Below are 12,577 nucleotides of genomic sequence, written 5' to 3' on the forward strand. Positions count from 1 at the left end.
CACACACTTTGTAGAATATTTTGGGTAAGCATCACAGCAACCTGTGACGGCCAGGACCTTTGCAGATCCTTGTCACAGGTTTAAACAGCCTTGTTCATACCAGTCTATTTGCCTGCAGCAGTGGCAGCTTCTACAGGGTTCTGTGGGACTGTCAGAGTTGGACCTCTTTCCTTGGTGAACAAGACGTACAGGCCTCTGCACAGCAGGTCCATTTTGTGATGATTGCAAGGGGTTGGCTGCTTCCATGCCCAGTCCCTCAAGAGCTGGGCTGACAGTGTCTCTTCTACCCACTCCTTCTCCTGGAGTTGCTTGTCCTTGCCCCCCCTATGACAGGAGAGAGGGTTGTGTGTAGAATTGGGTGGATATTTATTCTTGCTCAGCTGTCAGGTCTCCTGGCTTCCATCAAAATCTGGAGCCTTGGTAGTAGCAAGTGGTAATGCATATGTCTTAAAAACCTATGGCATCATTAGTCTCAGATTGTGTAGGGATCTGTTTTTGGTAACCTGCTTTTCAGGCTGGTTATCTCTGGGGTAAACCCCAGGCATTTCTCTGAATGACATCACCATGACCACTATGAAACAACATTAAGGTCTGGGGCACTGCTCTTGCTTGCAAGGTGTTTGCAGTGCATTCAGACTGTCCCTTGCTACTGATTTATGACCCTAGATTCACTGGCAGCTACCCCCTAGTGCAGGTATGCCCAGCCTTTTGGCCCTGCAGGCTGGATGTGTGGTGCAGGGTTGGTTCATGGGTTGGATCTGGTTCACGGGCCTCATCTTTGCCCCCAAAAAACCCTTTGGCCATTCTTACTTATTCATCTTTCTATGTTCTGGTCATTGACAGTTTTACCAGCAGTGACTATCTAGGGTGTTGACAGAAACCAACTAGCACTGGGCCAAAAGCAGACTCTCCCTTAGGTTTCTAGGGTCAGAAGGGACCTATTAGATCATTGAGTCTGCCCCCCTGCTCTGGGCAGGAAAGAGCGCTGGGCTCAAGTAACCCCAGCCAGGTGCTTGTCTAATCTCCTTTTGAGCACCCCCAAGGTAGGGGAAAGCACCACCTCCCTTGAAAGCCCATTCCATATTTTGACAACCCTCACCATAAAGAATTTTTTCCTGATGTCCAATCTAAATCTACTCTCCTTCAGTTTGTGGACGTTATTTCTAGTAACCCCGAAGGGTGCCCTGGTAAACAGAGTATCTCCTATTCCCTGCTGACCCCCGATGAGTTTGCAGACAGTCACAAGATCACCTCTCAGCCTTTTCTTGCAGAGGTTGAAGGAATTCAGGTCCCTCAATCTGTCTTCATAGGATCTTACCTGCAGGCCATCAACCATACGAATCTCTGAACCCTTTCCAGGTTATCCACATCCCTCTTGAAGTGCGGCGCCCAAAACTGGATGCATTACTCCATCTGCAGCCTTACCAGTGCTGCATAGAGGGGAAGTATCACCTCCCTAAACCTTCTCATGATGCACCTGCTAATGCAGGAAAGAGTGCGGTTAGCTTTACTTATTACCTCATCACATTGGTGACTCATGTTCATTTTTACGTTGACTAAGACTCCGAGATCCCTTTCCACTGCTGTACTACGTAGAATGGTACTTCCCAGTCTATAGGTGTATTGGTGATTTTTCTCCCCAGGTACAGCACTTTGCACTTACTTTGTTAAATTGCATCCTATTCTGATTCGCCCATTTCCCTAGTCTATCCAAATCCACCTGAATTCACTCCCTACCCTCTAGTGTGGTTACTATATCCCATAGTTTGGTGTCATCTGTGAATTTGAACAGAGTGCTTTCTACACCCTCATCCAAATCACTTATGAAGATACTGAACAATACTGGTCTAAGGACAGAGCCTTGGGGGCCACCACTGCCCACACTTCTCCAGGTAGAAACTGACCCATCTGCCACCACTGGGTGCATTCCATAAGCCAGTTTTCCACCCACCTAACTGGAAAAAATCCACATCACAGCTACTTAGTTTACTTGTAAGAATTGGGTGCGACACTGTCGAAAGCCTTTTAAAATCCATGTAAATAAAATCTACCTCTACTCCTGCATCTAAGCACTTTGTGACCTGGTCATAAAAAGACACCGGGTTAGTCGGGCAGGATCTGCCTGCTATAAACCTATGCTGGTTGCCCGTTAACATTGTATTACCTGCTGGCCCTCCACAAATGTGATCCTTAATGATTTTTTCTAAGGTCTTGCCAAGAATAGAGGTGAGGCTAACTGGCCTGTAATTACCCGGGTCCTCCTTCCTCCCCTTCTTGAAAATAGGGATCACATTGGCCCTTTTCCAGTCATCTGGGACCTGTCCTGAGCACCACGAGCGCTGAAACAGTTGCGCCAGTGGTTTCGCTATAACACCGGCCAATTCCTTTAGTACTCTTGGGTGAAGATCATCGGGTCCTGCTGACTTAAATACGTCCATCCCCTCCAAGTGCCCCTTCACTAGGTCAGTGCTAACCGCTGGTGGATTGCTATCTCTTTTGCACCAGACTAAAGTCTCATTGGGACATGTGTTTGTGTCTGTCATCGTGGATGACACAAAGATATGGGGTGAAGCTAACGCTCTGGAGAGGAGGAACCAGATCCAGGCTGACCTTGACAGGTTGGGGAAGTGGGCAGAGAGCAACAGGATGCAATTCAATAAGGACGCACCTAAGGAGGAAAAACTGCTATCATACCTGTAGGTTGGGGGGGTGACTTTCTCGGCACCACTGAGGCAGAAAGAGATCTTGGAGTCACTGTTGACTCCAGGATGAACATGACTCGTCAATGTGATGAAGTAGTCGGCAGAGCCAATCGCACCTTGTCGTGCATCTGTAGGTGCTTCACAAACAGGTCCAGGGAGGTGATTCTTCCTCTCTACACAGCACTGGTCAGGCTGCAGCTGAAGTACTGTGTCCAGTTCTGGATGCCGCAGTTCAAGCAGGATGCGGACAACCTGGAGAGGGTCCAAAGAAGAGCCACTTGTCTGACTGGAGGCCTGCAGGGAAGGCTCTGTGAGGAAAAGCTAAGGGACCTTAGCCTCTTCAGCCTCTCCAAGAGAAGGCTGACAGGGGACCTCCTGGCGGTGTACAAATTCATAAGGGGAGAGCAACACGAAGTAGGCGATGATCTGTTTACCAGGGCACCCCCTGGAACGACAAGGAACAATGGCCATAAGCTACTAGAGAGAAGGTTTAGACTGGACATTAGAAAAAAGTTCTTCACGGTCAGGGCTGCCAGGATCTGGAATGGGCTTCCAAGGGAGGTGGTGCTCACCTCATCCTTGGGGGTCTTCAAGAGGAGACTGGACAGGTACCTGGCTGGGATCGCATGATCCCAGGTTTGTTGACTCTTTTCTTGCCTGCCCGGGGCAGGGGGTTGGACTAGATGGCCCACTGAGGTCCCTTCCGACCCTAGAATCTATGAATCTGTGTCCAAGAACACAGATGCAAAGAAATAATTTAAGAGCTCAGCTTTGTCCATCCTATCTGTTATGAGTTGCCCTATTCCATCCTGTAGCGGTCCTGTGTTACCCTGCGCCTTCTTGCTCTCTGTGTACTTAAAGAAGGACTTTTTGTTACCCTTAATCTTTGTTGCCAGCCTGAGTTCGGTTTCTGCTTTGGCCTTCCTCACTGCTTCCCTGCAAGCATGAGCCAAGCAGGTATACTCCTCCTTGGTGGCTGCCCCCTGCTTCCACAGCCTGTAAGCCTCTTTTTCCCCTGTAGGCTCTCCTTGATTTCCCTGCTCAGCCAAGAGGGCTTCTTTTGCATCCCTTTATGTGTACTGGGGTGGTACCCCTCTGTACCTGCAGGATCAGTTCCTTGAGGGACTCCCAACGCACAGATGTTACTACCCCTCAGTCCCACTCTAATTGCCTGAGCTTGTTATAGTTGGCCTTCTGGAAGTCTAGCACTTCTGCCCTACTTGTTATCTTTCCCACCTTTCACTGGATAGTGAATCCTATCAACAGGTAGTCACTATCCCCTAGGTTACCTTGTACCTGCAGATCCCCCACCAAGTCCTCCCCTGTGGTCAGCACCAAGTTGAGTAATGCATTTTCCCCTACTGGGACTGCATACTTCCTGTGTTAGGTACTGGTCCTGTATGCAGCTTAGGAACCCATGTGAGCAGGCCGACCTGGCCGACTGCTCCTCCCAGCAGATGTCTGGGTAATTAAGGTCACCCATGACAACCAGGTCCTTTGAGCTTACTGCCTTTTAAGAGTTGTCTCATTCTAGGTCGAACTCCTCCTCCTGGTGTGGCGGTCTGTAGTAGACCCCCACTACCAAGTCCCTTTCACCCCTACCCCCTTGTAATCTGACCCATAAGACTTCAATCTGCCCTTCTTCTGTCCCCATTTTTATTACAGAAAATGTATAATGTTCCTTAATGTATAGAGCAACGCCTGCCCCCCCTTTTTCCTCATCTTTCCTGTCTGTATAACCTGTAACCCTCAATGCCCACTGCCCAATTGTGGGTAGGGTCCCACTAGGTTTCTGCTGGCCCAACCAGGTTGAAATCTTCGTCTGCAAGCAAGAGTGTAAGTTCCTCCTGCTTATACTCCTAGCATTAGTATAGAGACACCTAAGCCCTGCATTAGGTGCCCTTAGTACTCCCCTATCCTGATGCTTAGTGGGCCCCTTAGTATTTTACCTGGTCTAGTCCAGCGTGCGATTCATGGCTTGTCTTTCCTGGTTTCACCCTGTTTTCGACATCCCTGTCCCCCAATGAAGCTAGTTTAATGCTGTACGTAGGAGGTCTGCCAACCTGTAAGAGAACAGACTCTTACCTTTTGGAGAGAGATGTAGACCATCCCAGCAAGGCCCTGACCTGGAAGGGACTTGATAGTGGGCATTTACTACAGACTGCCTCACCAGGGGGACGAGCTGGACCTGGAATTCTCAGGCCAGCCCGTGGAGGCTGTAAAGTCAGGGATGTGGTTGTCGTGGGTGACCTAAACTACCCAGACATCTGCTGGGAGGAGCAGTCAGCCAGGTCCGACCGCTCACGTAGGTTCCTAGCCGGGATACAGAACTTCCACGTACCCAGGAGGTGCATAGTCCCACCAGGGGAAATGCCTTGCTGGACCTGGTCCTGGCCACAGGCGACGACCTGGTGAAGGGTCTGTGGGTACTCGACCACCTGGGCATCAGTGATCATCACCTGCTGGAATTTACTATCCAGCGCAGGGTGGTGAAAGCAAGTAGCAAGGCAGAGGTACTCGACTTCAGGAGGGCTGACTTCTGTAAGCTAAGAAGGATAGTAGGAGAGGCATTGGGGTCTTGGAGCTTCAATGAGATGGGAGTCCAAGACGGGTGGTTGTTCCTCAAGGAGGCGATCCTCCAAGCTCAAAGGGAGTCAGTCCCAATGTGGACCAAGGGGGGCAGGAGTGCTAAGAAGCCCCCATAGCTCAGCAAAGGCATCCAGGGATGCCTGAGGGCAAAAAAGGAGGTGTATAAACAGTGGAAGCAAGGGGCTGTCACCAAGGAGGATTACACCTCCATCGCTCGGGACTGCAAGGAGGCTGTTAGGAAGGCCAGGGCAGAGACAGAGCTAGGGTTAGTGACCAGAAAAAGGACAATAAAAAGTCCTTTTTCAGATACATAGGGAGTAAGAAGGCGGCACTGGGTAACGTGGGGCCCCTACAGGATAGGCTTGGCAATCTGGTGATCGTGGCAAACCAAAAAGCTGACCTCTTTAACGAATTCTTTGCCTCCATATTCCTGAACAGGACCAGGACATCTCCCCCACTAGAATTGCGGACGGACCCAGGGGAGGCACCGCCATGCCTAGGGTCAGGGATTACCTACTTAGGGAACTTTTGGAGGGGCTGGACGTGTTTAAATCGGTAGGTCCAGATGCTCTCCATCTGAGGGTGCTGAGGGAATTGGCAGGGGTCCCTGCTGTGACCCCGGCACGTCTCTGAGTGCTTGTGGGGCACTGGCCAGGTACAAGACGATTGGAAAAGGGCCAGTGTGGTCCCCATTTACAAGAAGCGGAGAAAGGAGGACCCCGGCAATTATAGGCCAGTCAGTCTTACCTCAGTCCTTGGGAAGACCTTTGAGAAAATTATCAAGGAGCACATCTGCATGGGCCCAGCAGGGGAGATAATGCTCAGGGGCAACCAGCATGGGTTCATTGGGGGCAGGTCCTGCCTGACTAATGAGGGTATTCGGATGGATGTCATCTTCCTGGACTTTAAGAAGGCCTGTGACACAGTTTCCCACCACATTCTCTTTAAAAAAAAATAGGTGACTGTGGCATTGATGCATACACAGTCAAATAGGTGGCAAATTGGCTAGATGGTCGCACCCAGAGAGTGGTGGTGGATGGGTCATTTTCGACCTGGAGGGATGTGGGCAGTGGAGTCCCCCAGGGCTCGGTCCTCGGGCCTGTACTGTTCAACATCTTTTTCAGCGATCTGGATGTGGGTGTGGAAAGCACGCTGTCCAAATTCGCTGATGACACCAAGTTGTAGGGCAGGGTGGGCATGCTGGAGGGAGGGACAGAATCCAGCTAGATCTAGACAGGTTACAGAGGTGGGTGGATGAGAATAGGATGGAGTTCAACACAGACAAGTGCAAGGTGCTGCATCTAGGGAGAAGGAACTAGCAATACCCCTCTAGGCTGGGGAACACCCTTCTTGTCAACACGGTGGCAGAAAGGGATCTTGGAGTCGTTGTTGACTCCAGGATGAACATGAGCCACCATTGCAAGGAAGCGGTTAGTAAGGCTAACCGCACCTTGTCATGCATCTACAGATGCATCTCGAGCAGGTCCAAGGAGATGATCCCCCCCCTCTATGCGACACTGGTCAGGCCGCAGTTGGAGTACTGCATCCAGTTCTGGGCACCGCACTTCAGGAGGGATGTGGCCGGCATGGAGAGGGTCCACAGGAGGGCCACTTGCATGGTCAAGAGGCAGCGGGGCAGGCCCTATGAAGAGAGGCTAAAGGGCCTGAACCTATTTAGCCTCCACAACAGAAGGCTGAGAGGGGATCTGGTGGCCATTTACAAACTCACCAGGGGGACTAGTGGGAATTCATAGATTCATAGATGTTAGGGTCGGAAGGGACCTCAATAGATCATCGAGTCCGACCCCCTGCATAAGCAGGAAAGAGTGCTGGGTCTAGATGACCCCAGCTAGATACTCATCTAACCTCCTCTTGAAGACCCCCAGGGTAGGGGAGAGCACCACCTCCCTTGGGAGCCCGTTCCAGACCTTGGCCACTCGAACTGTGAAGAAGTTCTTCCTAATGTCTAGTCTAAATCTGCTCTCTGCTAGCTTGTGGCCATTGTTTCTTGTAACCCCCGGGGGCGCCTTGGTGAATAAATCCTCACCTATTCCCTTCTGTGCCCCCGTGATGAACTTATAGGCAGCCACAAGGTCTCCTCTCAACCTTCTCTTGCGGAGGCTGAAAAGGTCCAGTTTCTCTAGTCTCTCCTCGTAGGGCTTGGTCTGCAGGCCCTTGACCATACGAGTTGCCCTTCTCTGTACCCTGTCCAGGTTATCCGCATCCCTCTTGAAGTGTGGCGCCCAGAATTGCACGCAGTACTCCAACTGCGGTCTGACCAGCGCCCTATAGAGGGGAAGTATCACCTCCCTGGACCTATTTGTCATGCATCTGCTGATGCACGATAAAGTGCCATTGGCTTTTCTGATGGCTTCTTCACACTGCCGGCTCATGCTCATCTTGGAGTCCACTAGGACTCCAAGATCCCTTTCCACCTCTGTGCCACCCAGCAGGTCATTCCCTAGGCTGTAGGTGTGCTGGACATTTTTCCTCCCTAGGTGCAGCACTTTGCATTTCTCCTTGTTGAACTGCATCCTGTTGTTTTCTGCCCACTTGTGCAACCTGTCCAGATCTGCCTGCAGCTGTTCCCTGCCCTCCGGCGTGTCCACTTCTCCCCATAGCTTTGTGTCATCTGCAAACTTGGACAGAGTACATTTGACTCCCTCGTCCAAGTCGCTGATGAAGACATTAAAGAGTATCGGTCCAAGGACCGAACCCTGCGGGACCCCACTGCCCACACCCTTCCAGGTCGAGACCGACCCATCCACCACGACTCTTTGGGTGCGACCCTCTAGCCAATTCGCCACCCACCGGACTGTGTAGTCATCCACGTCACAGCCTCTTAACTTGTTCACCAGTATGGGGTGGGATACCGTATCGAAGGCCTTCCTGAAGTCTAAGTATACGACATCCACCCCTCCTCCTGTGTCCAGGTGTTTCGTAACCTGGTCATAGAAAGAGACTAGGTTGGTCAGGCACGATCTGCCTGCCACAAACCCATGCTGGTTTCCCCTCAGCATAATTTGCCCTGCCGGGCTCTCACAAATGTGAGCCTTGATAATTTTTTCAAAGACTTTACCAAGGATGGAGGTGAGACTGACCGGCCTATAGTTGCCCGGGTCCTCCTTCCTCCCCTTTTTGAAAATGGGGACCACGTTAGCCCTTTTCCAGTCCTCCGGGACCTGGCCCGTGCGCCACGAGCGTTCGAATATTCCCGCCAGTGGCTCTGCAATGATGTCGGCCAGTGCCTTCAGCACCCTCGGATGGAGCCCATCCGGGCCTGCCGACTTAAAGGCATCCTGTTCCTCCAAGTGACTCTGCACCACCTCAGGATCTACGTATGGAAGTCTGGCGCCTTGCTGCTGCCTCTCTACAACCCCAGTGAGAGACTTGTCGTGCCCCTCGCTTAGGAACACTGAGGCAAAGAACTCGTTGAGGAGTTCAGCCTTGTCCCCCCTATCTGTCACCAATTGTTTCTGCCCAAATTGTGGGAGGCTCTGTTCCCCTGGGCACCACCTGGGGTTACTAGGAATAACGGCCACAAATTGTTAGAGAGAAGGTTCAGGCTGGACATCAGGAGGCATTACTTTACAGTTGGGGCTGCCAGGCTCTGGAATGGACTCTCAAGGGAGGTGGTGCTTTCTCCTACCTTGGGGGTCTTCAAGAGGAGACTGGACAGATATTTGGCTGGGGTGATATGACCCCAGCACCCATTCCTGCCTGGGGCAGTGGGTCGGACCTGGTGATCTGTCTAGATCCCTTCTGACCATAACCACTATGATACTATGATATGGATCATGGTCTAGGAAGCCAAACCCCTCATGGTGGCACCAACTCTGAAGCCCTGGGTTGACCTCACCAATGCAGTTGCTGTAGTGCTGGCTGTGGCTGCTGACCGGGATGATAGGAAGGCCACTTGTGCCCCTGAACCTCTAAGCCAGGCTCCCAGAGCTATGTAGTCAGTTATGACCCAACCCGGACTACTCTGGGCTGCATCATTTGTTCCCAAATGGATGAGAACCATAGGATAGTAGTCTGTGGGCCTGATTAGGTCTGGAAGCCTTGTTTGAGATCCCAAATCCAAGCTCCTGACCAGCAGCATGCCTCCTGTACTGTGGGATCCAGGCAGCAGATGGCTCCCTCAGTTCCTCACAGGAGGGAGTTACCCATCATGAAGACCTGATGTCTTCTCTGGCTGCCCGGGTGTTCCTCAGCCTGTCTGGTGGTAGCTGTGGATGCGGCCTCTGTTGCTGCCCTCTCTCCCAGTGATGCCAGGGCCTCATTCCTGTTCCCCAGTTGCACTGGGGGAATCACTCCAGCAGTGTAATGTCTAGTTCTGGAGGTGACCGTCTTCCATCCTTCTGCATCAGGTCCCTCCTGTGCTGCCATCCTGGCATATGTGCAGTCCTGCAGAGAGTGGAAGTACTCATCAGTCTCTTTTGCCTTGATCCCCCACAGCCTGCTAACCTCTTCCTGAAGTTTCCTCACCTGCCCCTCCAGCACCTCAAGCTGGGCACACATGGGACAGGTGAGGGGACTCCTAGTTCGTCCACCACCCCTGGACCCCAGAGCCTTTGCCAGGCAGCCCCTGCAGACAGGGGGCCAGGGTGCCACCGCTCCATCCAATGGCCCATCTGGATGCAAACCTCACAGGAGCTCTGAGCCAGAGGCAACACCAAGGCAGGGTCCCTGGCTGTGCTTCGTGTCACCACCCCCATAGTAGCCCCCCTGCACGTTCACTTACCTAAAGTCTGTCAGGAGCTCCAGATACATGGAGCTTGCCCCTTGTGGGACTCTACTGGAAATATCCCCACAGGAGGATAAATTACCATTTGCCATTACATGGAGATGATCATTTAGCCCATTTTACACCATTTAAATATACAAGGCATTGATCTTGGATAGTATAGTACCAAATGGGAGAAACCCTGAGATCTTAAATCTGCAGTTATCTGCAGTTATCCTTATGAACCAGACTCGTAATCTCATGAAAAACAATATTAACTCTTTTCCCCCCCCCCCCCCCCCCCAACCTGTTTTGGACCTTTAATTAGTCTACAGTCTCTCTCTTCTGTATTGGTTATATTGCACATCAGCCTTTTCTTTATTTTGACTGAGATGTCTTGGTTATCCCATTCACCCTTTTAAAACATTGGCACAGGTTTGTTGTCTCCCAACCCCTGGCCATCTGGGGTGACCCAGAGTTCCTTTGATCCATCGGAGTTGGTATTCGTTGGAGTTCTTTGTCCAGAAATCACATGAATGCAAGTTACTTGGATCTGCAGATTTGAAAATATTGAACTCGTTAGTTTCTGTTTCGTGTCTTTCCTAGCTGGAGCAGAAAGGAACATCCTGGGCCATCAAGTCCAGTTCTTGCTGCTGCTGCAGGCAACCCCAGTATGTAATTTGATCGAACAGTCTTGAAAATTATTGTGTTTTTTGCCTTCCCCCATGCTATTCCTGAATCCTAAATAAATACCAAAGTAAAATAATGCTAAGCTCTGTTAGGCTGCCAAAAATATGATGAGCAAAAAAAGGTTACGGCCCTTGCAGATTCCACCTGGGAGATAAGTCAAGTAACCTCCCCTGGAAAGGTAGGAGGTTTAGCAATGAAGGAGTAACCTGAAGGAGTAATTAGTTTACCTACCGAGGTAGCACAGTAGGGTACAGCTGCATGGTTATCTGTATGGGACTAGAAATTGGTTTTCATATATAGTCATTGCAATCTAATTGGGGCCTGTAATTATTCAGTGTATAAATTGGGTATAAAAAAAAAAAGTACTGTTCTATCCCACTTTAAGCGTGTAGCCTCCATGCACTTCCTCTCTGCCTGTTGGTCTAATCAGCTGGCTAACAGTAATTTACAACTTTCTAATTATTCTTGCTGTATAGTTTGTTTAAGCTTAATAGTGCTGTGTGCACCAAACCCAAGCTGTACAGGGCTGGGGCCCAGCCACTTGCAGCAGCTTGGCAGAGGCAAGCTGAAATATCTGTTGCCTTTATAATGAGGAGACAAATTGCAGCTCTACCTGGTGCCAATGCAGTCTTCACTCCGTGATAAGCACTGGGGCAGGGGTCCAGTTTGGTGTTTCCAGTGCTTAATCCAGCAGAGCCCTGGCATGCATGTCCTGCAGGGCTCTCCAGGGTATGCATTCCAAGTCCATGTGGAAGATGCTGTAGGAGCAGTGGGTTCCTGTGGAGGGAAATGAGATGGCCAGGTTGTGTGAGGGGGACCCCTCCTGCTCTGCTGCCATTCCCTGTCCCACTCTCTGCCAGCCTCCATTTGAAAGCACTGCCCTTTCCTTTGGGGCCCTCCACAGCCCTGGTGCTTCCCACAGCCAAGCTTTAATCCCCTGCTTAAGCCTTGTCAGCAGCTTGGCAGACCTTGAGTGTGGACACACTCACACTGGGTTCAAGCGGTTTACTGCCAACTCTGCTGATCCTGACTACACAGGCTTTAACTGTTCCGGTTGGTACAGGATCCCCCATGCCACCTTCATCTGGCAGTCTCCTACACGCGGCATTGCCCCTGCTTTCCCGTGCCCGAAACGTCTTCTCTGCTCGTTCTCCGCACAGCATTGCTCCTGTGCAGATCCCCTCTTAGAATGGTCTGCTGACTGCCCATGCAGGCTTTCTTCCCCACGCTCTTTGGTGCAGTCAGGGAAGTGTAGACACCATTGATGGTACAGTCAGGTCCAGTAATTCAGCATCACCAGGCAGCTCAGTAGTAGCTTAATGGTGTGCAAAATTCCCTCCCTGGACTGCTGTCTGCTTCCTCCAGTTCCTTCCCCCTCCTCATACCCTCTGTCCACCTCTTTTCTCTAGCACAGAGCACAAGCATCTTGGGGCACAAACCATAAAATACGTGCATATGGAATGCCAGGCTTGCAGTTCATGGTGTTGGGAAGTGAAGTGGGCAGGGCAAGGGGGTCTCCCTGTCTTAGACCTCACCTTTTTCTCCCTCCTGTTCATCCAGGTGAACCAGCGCAATGTCCCGGGGATTGATAGTGCCTACCTGGCGATGGACACAGAGGAAGGGGTGGAAGTAGTCTGGAATGAGGTGCAGTTTTCTGAGCGCAAGAACTTCAAGCTTCAGGAGGTAAGTTGTGGGGGAGACTGTCCTGCATCTCCTGCTGGGGCAGGGACTGCCATGTGCTGGCTGGGTTGGGATCGCACAGCCCAGGTGTGCAGTGCAGGTGATTAGTTGCACTTGTAGCTCTGCGCCGGCAGGTGGACAGCATTGGACATGCTGGATGCACAGGCCTAGTGTGTGCACACAGGGACCT

At 51.3% G+C, this 12,577-nt stretch overlaps 1 protein-coding gene across 1 annotated transcript in view; it reads left to right on the forward strand.

Annotated features, from left to right (window-relative positions):
* NRBP1 (nuclear receptor binding protein 1) overlaps positions 1-12,577 on the forward strand; it is a 64,518-nt gene that overhangs the window by 19,223 nt on the left and 32,718 nt on the right. The window contains exon 3 of the mRNA XM_059727424.1: positions 12,268-12,390. Coding sequence (XP_059583407.1) covers positions 12,268-12,390 — 123 coding nt within the window. The remainder of the gene's footprint in view (positions 1-12,267; positions 12,391-12,577) is intronic.

Source organism: Alligator mississippiensis, chromosome 1 (assembly GCF_030867095.1).
Source record: "Alligator mississippiensis isolate rAllMis1 chromosome 1, rAllMis1, whole genome shotgun sequence".
Lineage (NCBI taxonomy): Eukaryota > Metazoa > Chordata > Crocodylia > Alligatoridae > Alligator > Alligator mississippiensis.